We start from the raw sequence: 21,417 nt of genomic DNA, 5'->3' as shown, positions 1-21,417 counted from the left end.
CGCATCCATGACGACGAAGGGAGCGAGCAACCCCCAGTCTTCAATCGCGCCAGTCAGAACGTCGCGGCTGCGGCAATGCTGGTTCGCGCAATGCCCGAGCCTTCTACCACGGAGGGGCGGCGGGTCCGCGGTGAGCTCCGTGATCTCCTAGAGACCGCTGCGGTTCAGCAGGCCGAGAGTTCTGCCTCCCGACGGCGCGGGGGCGCCTCGAACCTTCTCACGGCACCGCCTTAGCAGGACAGGAAAGCCCCGGCTCGTCCCGACCTCGACCGAGCGCCGATAGCCCACAGGGTCCCCGTGCTTCTGGACCGCCTCGGCAATCGACACGAGGTGCAGGGAGACCATGAGGTGGTCAGCAGGCGACGACGCCACGACAACGAGGGGCCCACTTGGGGCTACCACCCACACCGAGGCGGTCGCTACAATAGCGGTGAGGACCGCAGTCCTTCCCCTGAGCCGCCAGGCCCTCGGGTCTTCAGCAGGGCCATCCGCGCTGCTCCTTTCCCCGCCCAGTTCCGACAGCCGGCCAATCTCGCGAAGTACAGCGGCGAGACCAACCCGGAGCTCTGGCTCGCCGATTACCGCCTGGCCTGCCAGCTAGGTGGCGCGAACGATGACCTACTCATCATCCGCAATCTCCCTTTGCTCTTGTCAGACTCGGCACGAGCCTAGCTCGAGCATCTCCCTCCCTCGCAAATCCACGACTGGCGTGACTTGGTTAGGATCTTCGTCGGGAACTTCCAGGGCACATACGTGCGCCCTGGGAATTCCTGGGATCTTAAGAGCTGTCGCCAGAAGCCGGACGAGTCTCTCCGAGACTTCATCCGGCGCTTCTCCAAACAGTGCACCGAGCTACCCAGCGTCGGCGACTCGGAGATCGTCCAGGCTTTCCTCTCCGGCACCACTTGTCGGGACTTGGTCCGAGAGTTAGGTCGCAACGTCCCGCGCTCTGCTGCCACGCTCCTCGACATCGCCACCAGCTTCGCCTTAGGAGAAGAGGCTGTCGGAGCCATCTTCCCCGACGCCGATACCAAGGGTAAGCGGAGGGAAGAGGCCACCGAGGCCTCAGCCTCCCACCTCCCTAAGAAAAAGAAAAAGGGGTGCCTAGGGAAGCAGGAGGTCCTGGAGGCTGATCTGGTCGCGACCACAGAGCGCAAGAATCCCCGAGGCCCCAAAGGCCCTAGGCCCTTCGACGACATGCTCAAGAAACCCTGCCCTTACCACCAGGGCCCGGTCAGGCACGCTCTTGAGGATTGCACCATGCTGCGGTGCTACTACGCCAGGCTCGGGCTCCCCGACAACGACGCCAAGCAGAAGGGCGCCTACGGTTGGGATGAAGACAAGGACGACGGGTTCCCCGAGGTACGCAACGCTTTCATGATCTTCGGTGGGCCCTCGGCATGCCTTACGGCGTGGCAGCGCAAGAGGGAACACCGAGAAGTCTTCTCGGTCAAAGTGGCCACCCCCCAGTACCTCGACTGGTCCCGAGAGGCGATCACCTTTGATCGAGGTGACCACCCCGACCGTATTCCGAATCCCGAGCAGTACCCACTGGTCGTCGACCCGATCATCGGCAACACCCGACTCTCCAAGGTGTTGATGGACAGAGGCAGCGGCCTCAACATCCTCTACGCCAACACCCTGGAGCTCTTGGAGATCGACCGGTCGAGGCTACGAGGCGATGTCGCACCCTTCCACGGCATCGTGCCAGGGAAGCGCACGCAACCCCTCGGGCGCATCGACCTTCCTGTCTGCTTCGGCACCCCTTCCAACTACCGCAAGGAAGTCCTCACCTTCGAAGTAGTCGGGTTCGGGGGAGCCTACCACGCCATCCTAGGGTGACCGTGCTACGCCAAGTTCATGGCAGTGCCCAACTATACCTACCTCAAGCTCAAGATGCCAGGCCCTAATGGTGTCATCACAATCGAGTCCACGTACGAACATGCATACGACTGCGACGTCGAGTGCATCGAGTACGCCGAGGCTCTTGCGAAGGCCGAGACCCTCATCACCCACCTCGACCAACTCAGTGGCGAGGTGCCTGACTCCAAGCGTCGCGCGGGGGCGTTCGAGCCCGCTGAAACCATCAAACTCATCCCGGTCGACCCCGCATGCCCCGACGACCGAGCGCTGAGGATCAGCACCACCCTCGACATCAAATAGGAAGCCGTGCTCATCGACTTTCTCCATGCGAACGCCGACATATTCGCATGGAGTCCCTCGGACATGCTGGGCATACCAAGGGAAGTCGCTGAGCACGCCCTGGACATCTGGGCTGGATCTAGACCGGTGAGGCAACGCCTGTGCTGCTTCGACAAAGAAAAGCGCAGGACCATCGGAGAGGAGGTACAGAAACTCTTGGCGGCCGGGTTCATCAAGGAAGTATCCCACCCAGAGTGGTTGGCTAACCCCGTTTTAGTCAAGAAGAAAAATGGGAAATGGAGGATGTGTGTAGACTACACTGGTCTGAATAAAGCCTGTCCAAAGGTCCCCTTCCCATTACCTCGAATCGATCAAATCATTGATTCCACCGCAGGGTGCGAGACCCTGTCTTTCCTCGATGCGTACTCCGGTTACCATCAGATCAAGATGAAAGAGTCCGACCAGCTCGCGACTTCTTTCATCACACCGTTTGGCATGTACTGCTACGTGACGATGCCCTTCGGCCTCAGAAACGCAGGTGCCATGTACCAGCGGTGCATGACCCAGGTCTTTGGCGACAACAGCGGGCAGACCGTCGAGGCCTACATAGACGACATCGTGGTCAAAACTAGAAAGGCTGAGAATCTCGTGAATGACTTGAAGGTAACCTTCAAATGCCTTAGAGAGAAGGGCATCAAGCTCAACCCTGAGAAGTGTTTGTTCGGGGTTCCCCGAGGCATGCTCTTGGGATTCATAGTCTCGGAACGCGGCATTGAGGCCAACCCAGAGAAGGTCTCGGCTATAACCGGCATGGGACCAATCAGAGACCTCAAGGGAGTACAGAGGGTCATGGGATGTCTTGCGGCCCTGAGCCGCTTCATCTCGCGCCTCGGCGAAAAAGGTTTGCCTTTGTACCGACTCTTGAGAAAGTCCGAGCGTTTTTCTTGGATCCCCGAGGCCGAGGAAGCCCTCGATAGACTCAAGAGGCTGCTCACCAATCCTCCCGTTCTGATACCCCTGACCTTGGACGAGGCCCTCTTACTCTACGTCGCCGCAACAACCCAAGTGGTCAGCGCCGCCGTAGTAGTAGAGAGGCAGGAAGAAGGGCATACTCTGCCTACCCAGCGACCGGTCTATTTCATCAGCGAGGTGCTCTCCGAGACCAAAGCACGCTACCCCCACATCCAGAAGCTGGTCTACGCCGTGGTCCTGGCCCGGCGCAAACTGCGCCACTACTTCGAGTCACACCCAGTGACTGTGGTATCATCCTTCCCCCTAGGCGAGATAGTCCATAACCGAGAGGCCTCGGGCAGGATAGCCAAGTGGGCTATCGAGCTTATGGGGGAAACCTTGACCTTTGCGCCTCGAAAAGCGATCAAGTCTCAGGTCTTGGCTGATTTCATGGCTGAATGGACAGATACTCAATTGCCACCCGCTCAGATTCAGACGGAGTGCTGGACCCTGTACTTCGACGGATCCCTGATGAAGACCGGGGCAGGCGCGGGTCTGCTCTTCATTTCGCCCCTCGGAGTACACATGCGCTACATGGTGCGGCTCCACTTCGCCGCCTCCAACAACGTGGCCGAATACGAGGCCCTCATTAATGGCTTACAAGTCGCCATCGAGCTTGGGGCATGGTGCCTCGATGTCCGAGGCGACTCGCGGCTCGTCATAGACCAAGTGATGAAGGAGTCAAACTGCCTCGACCCTAAAATGGAGGCTTACTGCAAGATGGTGCGACGCCTAGAAGACAAGTTCGACGGTCTCGAACTAAATCACATCGCGTGAAAGTACAACGAGGCCGCCGACGAGCTGGCAAAGATGGCCTCGGCACGGGCCCCGGTCCCCCCGAACGTCTTCGCCAGAGACCTCCACAAACCTTCCATCGGCTGCACCTCGACAACAGAGGAGGGCCGAGGCCATCCTCCCCACCGACCTGGAATATGGTTCCCCGAGGCTGCAAGCCTATAACGAACAAAGCAACCGCACAACCCGAGAGGACGCCCTCGATCAGCTGGAGGAAGCCCGAGACGTTGCGCTACTACACTCGGCCAAGTATCAGCAGAGCCTGCGGCGCTATCAGGCCCGACGCGTCTGAGGTTGAGACCTAAAGGTAGGCGACCTGGTGCTGAGGCTAGCACAGAGCAACAAGGGTCGCCACAAGCTGACCCCGCCATGGGAAGGACCGTACATCATTGCCCAAATCCTGAAGCTCGGGACCTACAAGTTGGCCAATGAGAAGGGCGAAATCTTCACCAACGCTTGGAACATAGAACAGCTACGTCGCTTTTATCCCTAAATTTCCAAGTGTTGTATATATCGTTTCTCGAAATGCAATTAAAAAGCGCTCTTTAGTTGGTCTTTACTTTTCGAGAAACCCCCCGAGCCCACAGTAGGTCTCGGCAGTACAACAAACACAATAAGGGAGACTCGGCTCTGCCTTAGCAGAACCAAGCCTCCCTCGGGGGCTAGATGGGGGACTTCCCCTAGGTCCCACGCGCCATTTTTTAGTTGCTTTTCGAAAAAATTCCTACGCCAAGTCTCTAGCAGGCTCTGACGAATCATTTGTAGAGACTCCTCGGACCAAGGTCTGTTTCCTAAGCAAGAGGCCGGCTGAGTCGCGAGACGGCCTACGCCCCCGGGCTATGGCACTCCCTCACTACCTCTCGCTCAAGGGACGGCTTAGGCCCCAAAGGGGTGTTTTGCAAACGAAATCGGATCAGGAGCAACAGAGGGCAAAGGCTCGAAAATATGAGAAAAACAACTAAGAAACACAAATACGTCAGAAATAAAAGCCTCGACGGCCACAAACGTTATGATACAAAAATAACCCCTATTCTATCTTTACATAGCCCCCGGGGCCCAGATTAAGGCTCAGGGCCCCCAGCACCGGCAGAGGGTAGGGGAGGAACCACCTCATCTTCAAAGAGCGTTGCTAGCGCCGTGCTAGGGCCTTCCGCCACCTCTAGCAGCTTCGCGACCTCCGCGTGGGCCTCCTCGTCATCATCAGGCAGAACGTAGCCATCACTGATGGCTGGGAGGACGACGCTAAGGTAGTGAGAGGAGATGACGGCCATCGCCCGCTTGACACCCGTGTGCAGCGCCCCTCGGAGCCGCTCGCGCATCTGGCTGCTCAGCGCAATTAGGCGGCTCCCCAGGGAGCTGCCCGACTGAACCCCCTCGACTTCCAGGGCCTCGCAGGCGGAAAGGGCAGCATGCTTTAGCGCCTCGTGCTCCCCGATCTCGGTCTCGAGCACCGTCTGCACCGCGCTGGAAGCCTCGGTGGCCCGAACGACCTCCGCCTCTGACTCTGCACCATGGAAAATGAAATGAGGTCGAGCCAGAGAAAAAACAACCTAAGTTAGGGACGGGAGCCCACGGAGCTCACCCTTGGCCTTCAGCTCCCAGCGTCGGGTCTCGGCCTGACAGGCCTCGGCTTTCTCCTTCAACCGCTGGGCCTCGACTCGAGAGGCCTCGGCCACCCTGGAGGCTTCACTCCCCAGCTCTGTGTCATACAAGGAAGTTAGGAAGCGAACATAAGGGGAAGAAAACAAAACAAGGGGACTCAAACTCACCCTCGACCGTCTCCCTCAAAACCACAGCCTCGATTTGCGAGGCCTCAACCGCAGCAAGGGCCTCGTTCAGAGCGCCTTTGGTCAGCCGGTGCACACTCTCCTCTGCCCCCAACTGCCCGGCGAGGGCCTTGCCCGAGGTCGTCGCTTCTTCAGCCCGGGACCTGAAGGCATCCCGGTCGCTGACGGTGCGGGTAAGCTCCTCCTCCAGCTCCTTGATCCACGCCGCCAAGGGGGCGAGCTGCGTCTGGGCTGTAGCCGCCTCGACCTTCGCGTCGGCACAGTGAAGGCGGAGGTCCTCCACCTCCGCGCTTCGGGCCAACAGAAGCTCGTTAGCATCGGCAAGAAGGCCCCTCTGCGTCTGAAGCTGGTCCCAGATTCCCCTCTCCCGTCGGAGGAAGACCGACTTCCCGAGGGACCGGGTCTCGAGCTCCTGAGGAGGCAGAGCAGAGGTCGTCGATTACGACAAAACCAAGGAAAGAACAACATCGTGCGAGAAAGGAAAGCACGAACCTGAGCGACTCCGGGCAGTTCGTCGGCCACCACGGACAGCGCCGTCCGTAGCGACCGTTCCGCCAGCTCGCGGTACTGCTCGAAGGTACTCCAACGCCCGCCCTCGGCCGTGTCCTCGAGGGCGAACAAAGGCTCCCCCTCAGGGTCGTCCCGGCTCCGCCACAGTACCCACGGGTGATCCCACCCGCGGGGCTCGGGTCGCACCCGCACGAGGGCCGAGCTTCCCTCGTCTAAGAGCGGCACCGGCTGCTCCACAGCGTCGGTCTCCTCGGTGCCAACCACCTCCCGTGCCCGAGAAGTATCATCGGAGGAGATCGGATAGACCTCCGTCTCCCGGGCACTCTCCCGCAACAACGGCGGGCCCTGAGCCAAGGGCACGGCCGAGGCCTCCGCCGCCGACATCTCCGCCTCCTGCACAGACAGCCTCGCTGCCATCACGACGGCCGTGGTGACCTCGGGGGCTCCAGCCTCTGCAGTCATGGGCTTGGCGGTCTCGGGGGCTCCGGCCTCCGTCATTATGGCCTCGGCAGACGCAGAAGCGCCGGCCGCGGACACTGCGGTCTCGGCGGTCATGGGCGCCAGGGCCCCCATCGCCTCAGCCCCGAAGGCCCTGGGAGCCTCGGCAACAAAGGGCACGATGGCCCCATCTGACCGTGTAGGGGCCACCTCGGCAACCCTTCCTTGGGCAGCCGGTTCCTGTGGGTCGACCCTCGTCGACGCCGCGCCGCGCTGGATAGCGGCTTGTGCCTCCGCCACCTAGTGGGCAGAGGAGCCGGGGCTTGCCTTAAGCACTTTAAGGGGCGCCAAGGGGAGGTCGTCCGCAGGCCGCTTCCGACTAAAGAAAAACAACCTACAGGGTCAGCACGAGACCAAAAAAGCGAATGGAAGACACCATAACCCCGCCAAAAACACACTTACTTTGAACGGGGCAGCCCCAGCTTCGCCATAGCAAACCTCCTCCGCAACGGCGGAGGCGACGGCAATGGCGTCGCATCCGTATCCATCGGCGCCGGTCGGTCCCCGGCGGACCCTGGCACCCCTTCGATCCTCTGCGGGGCCGGTGGCGTCGCCTCCACCGCCACCGGCTCCGCCGCGACCGCCGAGCTTACCGGGCTGACGGCGCGTTTGCCTAACGCCCACGCCTCGGGCGTGTCGGCCTCGGCCCCGGAGGGGGCCACCGCCGGCCCCGGGTCCGCTTCCTCTCCCCTTCCCGGGGGTGCCGGGCTACTTACCGACGCCCCGGGCGCCACCTCCTCGACGTCCGGAAGGTGGTCTAGGGGGCCTCGCCCCACCTCGCCCTTGTCATTCCCGTCCGAGGCCTCCGTCGACAACGACATCGACGGGGACTCCTCCAACGGGAGACCTTCCTTCCGTTGCTGACGGCGGCGCTTATCCAACGCCTCGCGCGCAAGGATGTGCTTCGTGTGCTTCCTCGCCGTAGCATCCTTCCGCTTCTTCTGCACGTCGGCGTGAGCGCGGTTAATCGCCCGCTGCCCCGCGTCCTCGGGAACGGGCGGCGGGGAGGAGCGCACATCCCTCATCCCCTGAACAAACCACAAACGCGCATAAGGAAACAAGGGATAAAGGGAGATTGAGAAGGCTCAGAGGCTGCAGCGGCACTCGACTTACCAGCGAAAGAAACCCCCACGACGGTCGCATCATGAAGGGGGTCAGGTTGCCGCCCCTCAACTTCACATCTACCATCTCCCCCACCCGACGGTGAATTTCCTCGTCGGAGAGGGCGGAGGAAGACATCCGGGTGCCTTCGACGGGCTCACCCGGCCTCATCTCGAACAGCCGCCGCCGTCGAGCCATCAGTGGCAGCACCCTCCGGCGGTGGAAGGCGGCCACGACCACAGTGACGGTGAGGCCATGGTTCCGCAGCCTCGCCAGCCCCTCCAGGAGCGGCTCTAGCTTGGGCTGGTCGACCTTCGGGACGCCCCATTTCCATTTCTCCGGGCAACTCCCCACAATCCGCCCAGTATAAGAGGGAAGTCCCCCGTCGTCATTGCGGAGGTAGAACCAACTCGTGTACCACCGGCGGTTGGAGGACGCGAGTTGGGCCGGGATGTAGAGGTGCAGGCGGTCCTGACGCACTTGGAGAGTGCAGCCTCCGGCCCTCGATGCCTTCCTCTTGCCCGACGTGCCCGTCGGCTTGGTAGTATGCCCCGCCCGGAATAGGTGGAGCCACAAATCCCAATGGGGAGCGATCCCCAAATACCCCTCGCAGACGGCAACAAAGATAGCCGCCTGAGCGATGGAGTTGGGATTAAAATTGTGGAGCTCCACTCCGTAGTAATGCGGGAGCGCCCGCATGAACCGATCCACCGGAACGCCGAGGCCGCGCTCGTGGAAGGAGACGAAGCTCACGACATAGCCGTCACGGGGCCTCGGCTCCAGCTCGCCGTACGGAGCAATCCACTCCGGCCTATAGGGTCTGTCACCGGGCGGAGGAGTCCACCGTCGACAAGCGACTGGAGCATCTCCTCAGTGACATCTGACGGATCCCAGGGGTCCGCCTCGACAACGACGACATTGCCGGCCATGAATGCGATGGAGGAATCGGGCGCGGTGGTGAGTTTTTCTCTCTCCCTCCACGCTCTTGCTTTTTTCTCGCTTTCTCCCTAGACTTGCTCTTCTCTCCTCTTCTTCCCGGCACCCGCTGCTCTGGTGACGGCTCAACGAAGGAGGCAGGCAAGGTAAGATAAGGAGGGGCGAGACTCTTCGGGTATTTATGCAGGGAGGAGGTGAAACGAACGGGCGATGAAATCAGGGAGGTTTTCCCCGTCCGACGCGGTTAACCACGAGCCGATTTCGGCGGCCCACGCGCCCACGTCTCCCGCATTAAATGCGAGAACAGTTACGTCCCGTCCATCATGTCGCGCTCGCCCACTACGGCAGCAGGCGTCGTTTCGCCTCCTCGTGAAACCGCCTCAAAAGGCGCGCCACCCGCGGCCGAGCCAATAGGGAGGATATTTCCCGTGGCCTGTTCCTTTCATAGGAAGGAATCGGGCTCTGAGCCCGTTACGATCCAGGGGTTCGAAGGCTGGACCCCAAAGGGTTTCGACAGCTGCCCCAGGATAACAGAGTCAGGGGCAACTGCGGGCGAGCCTATACGGGGCCGAGACCCAAGCGAGCGAAACGCCTAGGAGGCACCGAGCCACCGAGGCCCGGCAGGAAAGTATCCGAATGGGATCCCACCGTAGGGAGGCACCGAGCCACCGAGGCCCAACGAACGGCCTCGGCACCCACTAGAGAAATCCTCTGGTACTCTTAGAGTGTGTCTCTGGACCGCTAGCCGTCCCCTAACGAACGGGGTTCGGACCTCCACTCGGACTACCCGATAACAGCTCACCGGAAGTGCCACCGCTCGTGCCCATCGAGGGTAGCGAGGCACGTTCCACCCCTCCTTCCGAGCGAAAAGGAAGCGCGAGGGTCGCATAAAAAGTCAAGGGAACCCCTGATGGCCTTCTCGCCCTATGCAGAGGCTAGGGGGCTCCTCCTGCAAATATGTCGAGACCTCATGACCCGGGCTCGCGCCCAAAGGGGCCTCGGCAAACAAACCCTCACGCGCGAGGGGCATATAAAAAGTCAGGAGAACTCCCGACGGCCCTCTCACGCAGAGGCTAGGGGCTCTTCCTGCAACCTTGCCGAGACCAGAATGGGCTCGGCAAACTAACCCTCCGTCCGAACGAAAAGGACACGTGAAGACCAGATGAAAGGGCCAGAACACCCAAAACAAAGACAAACAGTCCAAAACCGCGCTAGAGGTTTCGCTACAAACACGATAAAAGGGCGCTGAGCCCGTTACGGTCCAGAGGTTCGAAGGCTGGGCCTCCAAAAGGTTTCGACAGCCGCCCCAGGGCAACAGAGTCAGGGACGACACCGGGGCGAGCCTACGAATGGCCCAGACCCAAGCGAACGGTCGCTCGGGGCATCCTAAGTCGTGTCCGAGACCGGCAGGGAAGTATCCGAATGGGATCCCACCGTAGGGAGGCACCGAGCCACCGAGGCCCACAAACGGCCTCGGCACCCACTAGAGAAACCCCCTGGTACTCTTGGAGTGCGTCCCTGGACCACTAGCCGTCCCCCAGTGAACGGGGCTCGGGCCTCCACTCAGACTACCCGCTAACAGCTCACCGGAAGTGTCCACGCTCGTGCCCATCGAGGGTAGCATGGCACATTCCACCCCTCCTTCCGAACGAAAGGAAGCGTGAGGATCATACCAAAAGTCAGGGGACCCCCGACGAACCTCTCGCTCCGCGCGGAGGCTAAAGGCCTTTTTCCCTGCAGCCTCGCCGAGACCCCCGCAACCCGAACTTACGCTTGGGGGCTTGGCAAATGCAATAAGAACTACTCATTCAGACACGGAAATGAAGAAAGCCCCTAGAGGAGTAACTCCACTCCCCCAGGGGCTCGGGGGCTACACCCGGTGGGTGCGCTCGCGCGCGCCCACCGGAACCTTAACAAACAAACCCCAATTCCTACGAAGCGGGTAGAAACCAAGCCTCGGCAAACCCTCAGGGGGAATACACGTACTCCCCCCGAGGCTCGGGGGCTACTGTCGGGTACCTTGGAATGGTGTACCCTAAGCAAAACATCAAATGGGTTGCCCAAGTCCCATCTAAAAAATAATAAAAGCAAAAAGGTAAGTCGTGGGCCCCTCCCCGTCGCGACCAGGCCCACTGGGTCCTCCTCCTCCTCGCCTCGAGCCCCGAGAAGGAGGTCTCGGCATCCTGGTGAGGCTCCCCAGGGAAGGCCTCGGCAGGGAACGCCGTCTCCGCCTCGCCCGAGGCTCTCCACAGAAGGCCTCGGTAGGAGGCGCGTTCTCCGTATCGCGCGAGGCCTTCCACGCGAGGCCTCGGCAAGGAGCCTAATCTCCGTCTCGCGCGAGGCCGCGTTCTCCGTATCGCGCGAGGCCTCTCGCGCGAGGCCTCGGCAAGGAGCATTCTCCGTGTCGCTCGAGGCCGGCTCGTCCGTGGTCCCTCGCCCCCCGCCTCGGCCGACCCTCCCGACAACGCGTCACGTCTCATTAATACTTTCAACCACTCCCGCAATCTCAGCCGGACAGTGGCTCAACGTCACAGAATGGCCGATGCGACCCGAAGTCGCATCAGCGCCATACCGGCCAGGACAGGGCACGGCGGGGATTACCGGCCACTGTGTCCCAACACTATGCCCACGATCAGCGCCTGGGACAGGGTATGACGGGGGTTACCGGCCACTGTGTCCTACCACTGTGTCCACGATCAGCCGCCCGCTCAAGGCCTCGGCGCTGTACACCAAGGCCTCGGCACTGTACATCAGGGCCTCGGCAATATTGGGGTCCGCGCCTGCCGAGACCCCCCCACCGCAGTACCAGCCTCGGCCCCGACCAAGTTATGGCCTCGTGCATAGTCCGTCCACAGCGGCTTATGGTCGCCGCCACGTCCACTCCGAGGCATTCCTGGGGCTCCCACGACGCACAGGACCTGATGGGACGACCACGCCGCCCCAGTACTCCAAGGATGGGCCGCTCCGACGACCACGCCACCACAGGAACAGGCCATAAGGCTTGGACATGCCGTCCCTGTCGGCACGACGCCGCATAGTAATACATGTACTGCCCTTGTCCCCCCTTCAACTATAAAAGGAGAGGACTTGGGCCACTTAGGGGGGACGCCCCGGATAACACACACACACACACGCACCTTCCAGCCGCTTGAGAGCAACGTCTCAAACGGCCCCACGACCCCTACCGAGACCTGGGACAAGTTCCCTCTCTCCCTTAGCTTGTAACCCCCTACTACGAGCACTTCGGTGCAAGGAATACAAGTTCTATCCCTCAGACTGGACGTAGGGCGCCGATTGCCTGAACCAGTATAAACCTTGTGTCTCTTTGCATCACCATCCGGAATCGGGAGCACGCAGAACAAATTCACTAGTCGGTTGAGGACCCCCCGATCCGAAACACCGACAGTAACATTAAGCGTTATATGGTTTAATACCATACGGGATTTTGGCTGAACGTTGACTCAGCTTATATGGTTGAAAATTATTCATCTTAATTGAGAAGATGAGAAAAGGACATAGGCGTGCCACGCGCGTGCGCCGCCGCCGCCGGCCGGGCCATGGCAGGCGGGCGGCAAGTGGACGTGGCCAGTCTTTTGCCACTTAATCCACATAATCACGGGAGTTACTTCCTTTGATGGTGGAGGCGAACTGATTGCGGATTCTCCGCTGCCTCTCTCCCTTCCCGTCAGTCCTCCGTCGGTCCAGATTACCGTCTTCCGCAACCGCTCCCGAGAGCCGTCGGTCCAGATTACCGTATTCCGCAACCGCTCCCGAGAGAAACCACATCTCTCTTCCCGTCAGTCCTCCGTCGGTCCAGATTACCGTCTTCCGCAACCGCTCCCGAGAGCCGTCGGTCTAGATTACCGTCTTCCGCAACCGCTCCTGAGAGAAACCACATCTCAGCAGCCCTTTGGCTTCCCCGTCCTGTATCTCTGCGCGCACGGAGTAGCGGGAGAGCAGGTGCCTCTGAAACCCTTGTCCGCCTGAGAACCTTGCACGGGGTGTGCGGCGATTAGGTTTTTGGGGAGCGATTCGCGACTGCTCGTCCACTTACGTCTTCTTCCCAGTGGTGATCGCTCTCGGAACCGGTCTTCTTTCTAGTGATCCGTTCGTGGGACTACACTGCGAACATCGTCCTGCACCGACTGTGATCCACGACTTCGAGCAACGCACTATGTCGACTAGTGCGAATGGAGCCTCTGATGCCCTCGGCATGGGACCCTCCGTTGGGTACATTCTAATCTCTGTGATTAATGTACTCGTTTTTACTGTATTCTTGTGTATGTTATCTCTGCATGCTGTAGCGTTCATAAGAGATATACACATGCACATATATGCCATCACGAACCTGCTGATGTTATTTTTCTGGATTAAATTGATAATGAAAATGCCTAAATTTCTAACCATGCCTACAGGAAATTAGGTGCACATATGATTAGGATGTGTTTGACAAACATGATTGCAGTATTCTGAAAGGGATACATATCATGGTTGCTGTCTCCCTCACGCCCCTGCCTAACCCCAGCCCCATCGTCGCCTACGTAGCTTGAGTTGACGAGTTCACAGCCGCCGAGCTCCTTTCCCAGTTACACACGCACACTCAGTCACACCGGCTCCTCGCCCTAAGCGACACGGCCGAGGGCTTACTGATCGATCGCCTCTCTCCCAAACAAAAACTTAGGGCCTGTTTAGTTCCTAAAAATTTTTGCGCAGTGTCTATCACATCGAATTTTACGGCACATGTATGGAGTACTAAATGTAGACGAAAAAAAAACCAATTGCACAGTTGGGTGAGAAATCGCGAGACGAAACTTTTGAACCTAATTAGTCCATAATTAGATACTAATTGCCAAATACAAACGAAAACGCTACAGTAGCCAAAACCCCAAAAAAAATTGCATCTAAACGCGCCCTTAGGAATGGAAAAGAAAAATTTTGAAGCCTTGCATGTTGCATGGACAGATCGACCAGGATATACCCCTTGTCACTTGTCAGGGAAGACCGGAAGAGAGGCTGGGTAATGAATGTTGGACTTAGCCCAGGTTCAGAAATTCAGAACACACAGACTGCAACACAATATTGATGTATTCATTTGTATTGCAAACCGGGCAACAGATGTTCAGATGAAAAATGAAAAAACAGAGATAGGCAGGATAGTGCTCGAATGGACTGGTGAAGCCGCTGTTTTTATTTGCTATCCCAATACATACGTTGAGCAAACTATTTATGGACCAAAAGAAAATTTTAGGCAGCATGCCTTTATTACAATTCCCACGCACACACGTGATTGGCTGACTGCTCACTGCCATCACCACTTCTGCCGCACTGTTTGCTTGGCTTATAAGCTGTACTTTTTCAGCCAACGAACAGTATTTTTCTCCCACAACAAATCAGCCAACAGTACTTTCAGCCATGGCTTATCAGCCAAGCGAACAAGGCAATGCTTCAGGTTTAAACGCCTGCACTTCAAATGGAGGCCTCTAGTGCGGGGTTCAGTGATTGATGAGTACAAGAATATGTGGCTCACTTTATTTTGCAGGATTAATGATAAAAGGTTCATATTGAGCCATTGAGGCCACTTGGTTTTTTTACCCCCGGTAATTATATTCAGCGTATAGTGCAAGGATATTCATGAAGGCTAAGGACACGAACACGACAGTGTGGAAGTGAGACTTGGTTTTTGGAGCACTTAGCAATGTGGTGACAGTAAACATCGCATTCTTTTCAATATCCTCTCTCTCTTTTTTTTTTTGAGGGAAATATCCTCTCTCTCTCTCTCCTCATGGTCTCACTCTCTCTCACGCTGTTTCGCCAGTGGCATCAAGATTGTCAAAGACTAATGGCTCCTCCATCTTTGCAAGAAACGTCTAGTGTGGGTCCTGGTGCGCTTACCACGCCTTCTACAATTGGCATTGGCACTATGCCACCAGGTCCGTACCTACGATTTGGAAGACCCTAAACGAAACGCGTGATGTGGCCCTAAAATTATATAAGAAAATGATATAAGTATAACAAAAGCATACTTTTGCTTAATTATAAAGCTTCAAATATACGTTGTTCTTACCGTACTTAGAACATATCAAATCTTAATGATAAAACAATACAAAAAGTACTTAGGCAACCAACTGACCTTATGTTCTACTGAAAAAGCATCATTCTCTTAGTATTCTTTGAAATGAAGTCTTCAATTATATCTTCCATTATATTTTCATGATCAGAATCAAACCTCCTATTTCTAGAAGATATGATGCAAATCTCGAAATCTCCTCTGGAATCCCTGATTATAATGCATTTTTTTAGACTAATTTGCTTTTTAAGATACAAACGTAAACAATTGGGGATGAAAGCCGTGTGCATACCGAGCTGCCGATGTGTTGACTCTCGGCGGACGACGGCTTGGCGTCTTGGCGATGATGGTGGCGTAGTCGCCGCGGTGCCGAACTACCGACGTCGGCGACTCGGTGTGCTGCAGCTCTAGCAGCGGCCGGTTTGCAGCACACCGGCACAGGAAAATAAAACGTCGCCGGCCAATCTGTACATATGGGGAAGCTAAGGAGTCACCCCAGCAGGCTGGTGGGCTGGCATGGCGGATGGCTTTGGGCCTTACGTTGGGCCAATGCTCCAATTAACAAATTATTGATTGCAGGCCTGGTCGCTAATTGCTACTTAGTACTTAATACTTAGTGTAATGTGTAAATTTATAGTCCCTATAATTTTGGAGGCCCTGAACTGTCGCAACACTTTGCACCTGCTAATGTACGGGCCTGATGCCACTCACGCACCCGGCTCAGTAACTTCTTTCTCAATGATGAAATCTAGCAATTCAGTGATCCACCAAGGTACCGTTTAGTTCCACTTCATTTTGCAAAAAAATTTAAGATTCCCCGTCACATCGAATCTTTGGACGCATGCATGAAGCATTAAATATAAATAAAAAATAAAACTAATTAAACAATTTAGACGAAATTCACGAGACGAATCTTTTAAGCCTAATTATTAGACTATGATTGGACACTAATTACCAAATAACAACGAAAGTGCTACCGTACCATTTCGCCAAAAAAATTACAAACTAAACAAGGCCCAACTCCGGAGTGCACACTGCACAGAGCTGAGGTGCAGGGCCGGAGGGAGCGGCTCATGTGGGCCGGCCATCCTGCCCATGACACAAATTTGTGCCCAACTCTATCCACTGAGCTCGTGTTTAGTTCCAAAATAACTTCCCAAAAAGTGCTACAGTACATATCACATCGAATCTTGCGATACGTGCATGGAACATTAAATGTAGACGAAAAAAACTAATTACACAGTTTGATGGGAAATTGCGAGACGAACGTTTTGAACCTAATTAGTCCATGATTGAACACTAATTGCCAAATAAAAACGAAAGTGCTACAGTAGCCAAATTCCAAAATTCCCTCCAACTAAACACGCTCTGAGCACATGCGATGGAATATAAATCAAAACTTGTGGAACTTATTAGTTTAAATAAAATCCTTTCAAAAGATTTGAGATTTGTTCCTGAATTTCTGAATGGTGCTGGTCAAATTTGGCGCATAGAGAATTGCACTGTCGTTGTTGAAGGCTACTGTAGTTTTCTGCGATACAGCATCAACAATGTATATGGCTGCTAACCAGGTGCATCGCGCATGTGTGCATGACAGGCAAACAAAAGCACATCGAGTTGGACACATCCATTTCGTCCAGAGAGTGGTCATCATCGTCATCAGTGACGCGGTGCAATGCAGGTCACAACAGCAGGACATTCTGCAGATATCATGACAAAGGGTCTCTCTACTTCAGTTAGAAGAGGATGGGCCAGCCCAACTTCTCGTTTTCTCCAGCAACAAAAAAAAACAAAAGGAATGATACACCAAAGATGGCTTTGTCAGACTGTCTCCAATGACGCAACCCAAACGCAAAATAGGTCGTTCACAGTGTTTTGGGTATCAAAAACATACTCCAACAGATGACCCAAACACGGAACGCATTTTGGGTTCAAACCGCAACGAAACGCAAATAAGCGTCTCGACTGAGAGACGACGCAAATCTCCGAAGGTGCCGCTCGCGGTGGGGACGGAGCCGGCTCGTGCGGCACCCCCTCCCGGCAGCAGCAGCAGCCGGCGCAGCACCACCGGCGGCCCCTCCCCTTTCTCCTGTCTCCGCTCGTCCCTCGCATCTCTCTCCCTCTCTCTGCCTTCCCTCCATTTCTCTCCCTTCCCCTCTCCCTTCCCTCCCGAAGCGGCGACGCGGCGGTGCCTATGCCTGCTACAGCCGGCCCCCGGCAGCCCCCCTCCCTTCCTCCCACCCCCCGCGCCTGCTTGGCTTTGCGTCTGGATTGACCTGCCCCTGCTAGATTCAGGTACCTGCTGAAGCTCCGGTTGTTGACGCATTTACTTCGGTTTGCCTGAGGTCCTTGTCTTATCCGTCTTCTCTCCGCATTTGAGCTCGATTCGATTGATGCTTCCTCGGTTGGTTTCTTGAGTGCAGCGATTCAGGAAAAAGCTCTTCTTTTTCACAGTATACTGGATTGGTTTTGGGCTCTGTATGCAGACGAGCTGTTCGCGCGAAAGGGCCGCACGCCTCGCCGGATCTCACACCGGAGCTCGCAGCTCGGTGGCCAGCCACGGGGAAGACGAAGACGGAGGAAACTGGAGTCTTTTTTGGGTTCGTTGTTGGGGATGAAAGATTTTGGGTGCATGACTCTTTTCTCTATACATGACTTAAATCTTGAAATAGATCTTATGTTTGCGTTCTCATGATTGGAGATAGTCTCAGTCAACATCCAACAGCTCACCCTATAATTTCGAATTTAAATCTTGCACCACGAAAGATAATAAACCAAATAAACACAATGCACATAATCACTGAATCACATTCATCACAGCCAAACCGATTTGCCTAGAACATCAGTACAAGATAACAGGGCAAGATTGCACGTCTAGTTCTGACACTACAGACCAAGAAACCAAACGAAAGAACACGAAGACAAAGAGCAGCGCTCAGGCCCTCTCGCCCCTGATGCGGCGCGCGAGCTGGATGTCCTTGGGCATGATCGTGACCCTCTTGGCGTGGATGGCGCAGAGGTTGGTGTCCTCGAAGAGCCCCACCAGGTACGCCTCGGCGGCCTCCTGCAGCGCCGCCACAGCCGAGGACTGGAACCGCAGGTCCGTCTTGAAGTCCTGCGCGATCTCCCGGACTAGCCGCTGGAAGGGGAGCTTCCGGATGAGCAGCTCCGTGCTCTTCTGGTACTTGCGGATCTCCCGGAGCGCGACGGTGCCGGGGCGGAACCTGTGCGGCTTCTTCACGCCGCCGGTGGCCGGCGCCGACTTGCGCGCCGCCTTGGTGGCCAGCTGCTTCCGCGGCGCCTTGCCGCCGGTCGACTTGCGCGCCGTCTGCTTCGTGCGGGCCATCGGAGGGAGCGGCGGGAGGATGGGGCGGGCAGCGCGACGAGATTGGAGGAGGATTCGAAATGGGAACACGGATGCGAGCTGTGGATGCTGGGCCTGTGTTTCGGGGCGGGTATTTGTAGCGGGCGGCAGCAAGGCGGGATCGCGAAAATTTTGGGGGAGGCGGCGCGGGCCGGGGAAGAAAAGGCTGGTGGGTCTCGGCCGTCGGATGGAGATGGACGGTGGTCGTGGCGCTGCTGATGGTGCCGATCCGCGTGACGGGTGATGGTGCTACGCCATTGGCGGAGACGGTATTGGAGTGGATCGTGGACCCCACAAGGTGTCTCGTGTTTTCTTCTCTGTCTCTTTTGGAAGAGAGGTTTTTCCTCGTTCGCGAGGCGACAGACGAGCGACTGTAAACACATGTATTTTAACAATAACAAAATCGGCACTGAAGGTATTCGTTCGTATTGATACAGTGGAAATTACAAGCAGATATTTCTGTTTGCTTTCTATGAGTCATACTATTTCAGCGAATGAACAGTATTTCTCTTTCACAATAAATCAGCAAACCGTACTTTCAGCCATAATTTTTTAGCAAAACAAACAGGCCAATACCCTTAGGAAGCTAGATATAGGGAAAAAAAGAAATTGAAAAAACAAGAAGCTTGTGATTACGTGTTAGTCTAATCACGTGTTATGCAACACAAATCTACCGCCAATCTGCTAGCTTTTAGCTATGATGGGTATATATGCAACTCAATTGTAACAGACAAAAAATGATTATTTCTAAGTTACGCAAACTATTATCTTGTGTTTTTTTCTATTTTACCTGGGTACACATGGATATGCATGGACGACAGCCACATTTAAAAAGAGCTATTAATATACTCGAGTATATTGTTTATGTATTTAAAAACTTATCACCTTTCCATTAGATAAAACGAGTGTATATGTTATCTCTATCATTAGTCTACTCAGGCGCACGCTTGCAATCCAACCGATCAACTTCCAACTTTCTTGCAACATTTTTTGTTTGGCAAGTTATTTAGACCTCTAACCAGAAACAAGGCCCAAGCTATTTTCATATTGATAATGAAATGATATAGGCGTCTGGCCCCTCTACTCATGAGGGACGGACTCCGCCGGCGCCGCCTGCCTCCCAAACCCGGACTCGTGACTCCCGTCGTGGCCACGCTGGCTCCATACGCCTGCCGTGCCGCGGCCATTGCCGAGGTCTGTGCCGCCGATGACCTCCGTACCGACGACCTCCGCGTACTCTGTGGCATCGAGCTCTGCGTTGGTGTCGAGCTCCACAACGACGAGCTCCATTCATCCAAGCAACAAGGTGATATTGTACAGAAATGTATGTTGTAAGCGTATGTTTCAAGTATTTCAATGGTTTCAGAGGTATATTGCAAGGGTTTTATATGGATGTTGCAAAAGTAGATCGAGATATTGCATAATGGTTGTACACTTATGTTGCAAAAAATGTTTGTTCCCAATGTTTTATCTGTTTTTTCAGGCGTATGTTGCAAAATGTGTTTATCTGAATGTGGCATAGATTTTGCACATATGTTTTAAGTGTTTTATCTGGATGTTGCGATGTGTTGCAATGTTTTTGAAGTCTTTCATGTGTGTTTTTGTAAGTGTTTCAGACGCATGTTTCAATCGTTTCATCGGTCTTCAGACGTATGTTGCAAGTGTTGTATCTGGATGTTTCAAAAGTAGATCGGGTGTTGCATCTCCCTCCTCACCTTCTATTGCCTCGCCTTGGTGTCTCCTCCTCGCTTTCTACTACCTTGCATCCTCCTCAGACTAGAGAGGGGGCGCTGGGGATGGCAGTATGGACGCGAGCGCATGCTCTCCCCTTCCGTTACGTGGGCAGGTAGCGCTTCGGTTCACTTTTTCTGTTATGCGGGGATGCTTAGGTTGTGTTTGTTTTCTTTGGGCAAAAGTTTAGCCCTGTCACATTGAATCTTTGGATACCAATTAGGAGTATTAAACATATGCTAATTACAAAACTAATTACATAGATTGAGACTAATTTACGAGACGAATCTATTAAGTCTAATTAGTCCATGATTTGACAATATAGTGCTACGGTAAACATTTGCTAATTTTAGATTAATTAGGCTTAATAGATTCATCTCGCTAATTAGTCTACTCCTGTGCAATTAGTTTTTATAATTAGCTCATGTTTAGTTCTCCTAGTTAGCATTCAAACGTCCGATGTGATATGACTAAACTTTAGCTCCTGGATCCAGACACAGCTAGATGGGATGCTCCTATTGGTGGGCCTAGGATTGGGAGCTGAGCCACGGTTCACTTGGCTGGGATTGGGAGTTGTGTCTGGACGCGCTACTGGCGCCGGACGTCCAGGCATTAGTGCCTCCATTTTTATATTCTGTGTTGGTAAAGCTTTTTCGTTCCTTTGGCAGGAGAGCCGGTTCAACTCATCTTGGCTAGCAAGGCAAGTAGGGATAAAAACAAACGAAAAAGGGTTTGTTCAGCTAGGCTAAAATCAGCTGACTAGGCTAGTTTTGGCTAGGCTGATTAGCCCAGCCATTCGACAGCCCAGGTCTAGCCGATCGATAGACCTAAAGCCTACTGCCCAGCCGCATTATGCTCCCTCCCTCATTATGTTCCCCAGCTCGCCGCATGGCTAGGGTTTGCGCTCGCTCGCCCCCTCATCCTTTTTTCTCCACGCGGGCCGCGGTGGCCGTGAGCGCCACTTCACCGTACCTCCCCGTCGGCTGTCAGCGGACCCCTCCTCGCCAGCCTCTCTACGCCATGAGGGCGCCCATCGGATGAGGAAATGTGTATCCAGCCTTCAAAGAGGCAACCATCAGATGGGGAAATGTGTATCCATCCTTCAGAGAGGCAACGGGGTTGGCGCAGGACAAGAAACAGCTGCAGAACTATGGCAAAATCACCCGAAATAGCACACTTTCGGAGGCACCCGTCTTCCACCAGACACTAAGCACCCCAAAAACAAGCTACATCGAAATGTTCCGTCGAGCACACCCCAAGGGAGAACTTGAATAATCCACATTTTTTCTCCAGGATCCAATAATGAGAACGAGTTTATAATACTTAGTCAATTTCATACAACAAGAGTTCTTAGAAATACATTATTATAGTACCAAGTTCAGAGTGTGAAATTTAAACAGTGAAATTACAATAAACATCTAACGGTAGAATATAAGGATCCATCTATGCCCAACAGAAAAATCCTCCACACAACA

The 21,417-nt window shown here is 55.2% G+C and overlaps 1 protein-coding gene across 1 annotated transcript; it reads right to left on the bottom strand.

The window, feature by feature from the left end:
• Nucleotides 1–17,592: 17,592 nt before the first annotated feature.
• LOC136495391 (histone H3.2) lies at nucleotides 17,593–18,264 on the bottom strand. Its single transcript, XM_066491330.1, has one exon. It carries the CDS (start codon nucleotides 18,191–18,193, stop codon nucleotides 17,783–17,785), a length of 411 nt encoding a protein of 136 aa, XP_066347427.1. The 5' UTR covers nucleotides 18,194–18,264; the 3' UTR covers nucleotides 17,593–17,782.
• Nucleotides 18,265–21,417: the final 3,153 nt, after the last annotated feature.

This window comes from Miscanthus floridulus, chromosome 12 (genome assembly GCF_019320115.1).
Source record: "Miscanthus floridulus cultivar M001 chromosome 12, ASM1932011v1, whole genome shotgun sequence".
NCBI classification, from domain to species: Eukaryota; Viridiplantae; Streptophyta; class Magnoliopsida; order Poales; family Poaceae; genus Miscanthus; species Miscanthus floridulus.
Note: the sequence above shows the minus strand (reverse complement) of the source record. Positions and strands in the feature narration are given on the sequence as shown.